At 38.3% G+C, this 3,225-nt stretch overlaps 1 protein-coding gene across 1 annotated transcript; it reads left to right on the top strand.

Moving 5' to 3' along the window:
* Positions 1-1,284: 1,284 nt before the first annotated feature.
* Positions 1,285-3,012, top strand: LOC149233659 (uncharacterized). Its single transcript, XM_089382248.1, has one exon. It carries the CDS (start codon positions 1,285-1,287, stop codon positions 3,010-3,012), a length of 1,728 nt encoding a protein of 575 aa, XP_089238374.1.
* The last annotated feature ends 213 nt before the right edge of the window (positions 3,013-3,225 follow it).

The following is a 3,225-nucleotide window of genomic DNA, read 5'->3' on the forward strand; positions in this document are numbered from 1 at the left end:
AGTCTCTGCCACTTAGTTTAAATATAGCTTAATTAAACTAAAAAACAATAAACACAAAAATAAAACAACTAATAAAATATTGTATTGTTGAATGTAATCTCTCAAAATTAAGAAATATGATTAACTAATATTGTTTATATTAACATATATGCACATTAATATGTGTGTGTGTCTTTATTAATATATATAATTTTTTGTATAATTAAATTTATTAAAATATGTTTTAAATATAATAATAAGTCACCTTAAATTGAAAATATGGAGAAAAAATTATGGAGTCATCCACTAAGGCAGAGGAATTGCTTGAACAACCAAAAGTGGCCAGCAAAAAAAAATAAAAAAACCTTGTAGAGGCAGTGTTTGAATCATGTTTCTGATGGTGGAAATGGATTCAACACCATCAAAAACTTTTAGGGCACCTAAAATCTTGAAGCTTGACAGCTATAACTTGGATTTACAAAAATCACTTACAGATTTTATCAAAATATGATAGGAATTTCCATAACTTTCAGGGTGCAGCCAAAAAATATAAGTCGTGAAAATGGAAATAATAGAAAAAAGAAAAAAATAATAAAAATAAGAAAGTTAAATAAAAAAAATTAAATGAAAAAGTAGTAATTAACAAAAATGGAAGTTACTAAACAACCTATAATAAAACCTCAACCAATCACTTTAAAAATAAATAAATTTAAATAATAATAATAAAAAATCCTAATATTAAACTAAGAATAAATAGTATAATTTTTTTGGTTAAAACAAATTAATATGCCATTAAAAATTAAGTGTAATGCCCTGCCTTCCCAAATATTATAATATATAATTATACTTATTACATCAATTTTCCATTATTTTAAAAATAAAATAGTATGAATATTATAAATTTGAGAATCTAAAAATATTCTTAGTGATATACCCATAATTATTTTTTCCAAATTACAAATTACATGGAACATTTTTCACCCATTTGGTGTAATTGTGTCATGATAATGAAATGGTTTCGATTGGAGTGAGGAAATGCAATTAAATGCTAAGTCGAACGAGGGAGAATTTGGAGAACGGGAGCGTGTGGGTCATCATTCAATGCATTGTGCATGCGACTCCTTTCTCTCCCATAGACTTGGAAATTGTCGAACCAATCCCCTTTCCATGATTCTCAGATTCTTCTTCCTCACAGGCGGCCAATTTGAATTGCACACGCCATTGCTGTGAACGATTCCCCTTGTTGGTTTATGAAGATGGAGGGACGCCATTGCTGATAACGATTCTCCTTATTGGTAGATGAGGATGGAGGGAGGGATGATTGAAACTGATAATAATGATCCTGAAGAATGCGCAAGAACGGCCCAAGAACTGATTACTTTGCTAATAGAGGAGGCCTGTTCCGCTAAGGTCTTCTCGGCTAGATGGCAAACAATCAGAACGAAGCTGGAAGTTCTGAATCGGACCATAACGAGCATTACTACAGAGTGTTCATGTCACTGGGCTGAGAATTCGTTATCGAAGGAACTTTTGCCTAATGTTGTATTAACACTGAAAGAGGCGGGAGAACACGCAAAGAAATGCAGAGAGCGTTCATATAGCGGGAAGCTTTTGATGCAGAGTGACCTAGATGTGCTCGTCAATAAACTAAATTTTCATCAGCGCGATTTGGATATTCTCATAAAGAGTGGAGTGTTGAGGGAATCCAGTAATGCCATGGTGGTGTCAAGGCCGGGCAGCGAGGGTAACAGGGGCTATCTGGCCTTCTTTGTCAAGGATTTGTTTGCAAGGCTTCAAATTGGTAATGCCCAAATGAAAGAGAAGGCCTTGATTTCTCTGCTACAGCTTCTTCAAGAGGATGACAAGAATATCATAGTTGTGGGGGATGAAGGGGTACATATTGGGTACTTGGTGCATTTGCTGGATTCGAATGCTGTGACTATTAGAGAATATTCGGCAGTTGCGGTTTCGATTCTCGTGCAGTCGGAGACCTGCAAGGCTCGTCTTATCGGAGAGAGTGTTAGTGTTGTGGCACCATTGATTAGGCTGTTGGAATCCGGAACTTCTGTGGGTAAGGAGAAGGCTGCCCAGGCTCTGCTGGGTTTGACAGTTGTGAACAAGGAACTAGTTCAGATAGATACCGAGAATGCATGGGCGATTTCTTCACATGGTGGGCTCTCAGCTCTTGTCAAAATCTGTCGACATGGGTCTTTAGAATTGCAGGCTATTGGGTCAGCAGTGTTGAGGAACTTGGCCTCTGTGGAGGACATCAGAGATCTCATGGCAGAGGAGGGAGCAATCCCAGTGTTAATTAATCTTGTGAATTCTGGTACAGCCCCTGCACAGGAATCTTCTGCAGCATGTTTGCATTTGTTGGCTGCCAATCAGGAAAATTTGAGGCAGATGATCTGCAGAGAAGGTGGGGTTGAATCCCTTGTTCTGTTGTTGGAAAGAGCACCGATTCCTCAAGTCCAAGAGATTGCACTGAGGGCAATCCACAAGCTCTCTGCATCCATCTGCTCTACAAGGCTTTTGATGTCCTCTCGATTTGTTAAGCAATTAACAATTCTTCTCAAAAGTGGGTCTCCTGCAATTCAAGAGTTGGCAGCCTCGGTCATCTGCAATGTGTCACAGTCAGAAGAATCAAAGAGAGCACTGGGGGAAGCAGGGTGCATTGGTCTGCTTGCAAAGATGTTGGATGGCAAGCCTAGCTTCTCTCAGGAAACTGCTGCACGGGCACTCTCTAGTCTATTTGCAGTGGAAAGCAACAGAAAAGAATTCATCAAAAATGAAGAGAATGTGTCTTGTCTGGTGCAGTTATTAGATCCCCAAAATGAAACAGTGGCCAAGGAAGTGCCCATTTCGGCACTGTTGGCCCTCTCCCACAGCAACAGTAGCAGGAGGAAGATCGCATCTGCGGGAGCTTGCTTACACCTTGAGAAACTAGCAGATATGGAAGTGGGTGGAGCAAAGAAGATTCTCCGTAATATAGCAGGGAGCAGACTTAGCAAGGTTTTTAGTGTGAAATGGTGAGACTAATTTAATCTGCAGGTAATATTTACAGAACCCATACCATATTACGGACACAGTCAATACGTAAAAACAGAAAAACCCATTTAAACAACATAATAAACACAGGTATTGGGTTGATAGATAATGTCATGCAGACTTGTCCTTTTTAGCTATTATATCTCTTGAGAGCTCTACTCAAAATATGTTCAAACAGAGCAACCTTGTGCTGAACAG

Source organism: Pinus tabuliformis, chromosome J (assembly GCF_031772625.1).
Source record: "Pinus tabuliformis cultivar Carrire ecotype Pingquan chromosome J, CPIR1, whole genome shotgun sequence".
Taxonomy (NCBI): domain Eukaryota; kingdom Viridiplantae; phylum Streptophyta; class Pinopsida; order Pinales; family Pinaceae; genus Pinus; species Pinus tabuliformis.

What these genes read in the sequence shown, in the direction of transcription:
- LOC149233659 (XM_089382248.1), top strand. Translation starts at nt 1,285, where the DNA reads ATGGAGGGAGGGATGATTGAAACTGATAATAATGATCCTGAAGAATGC.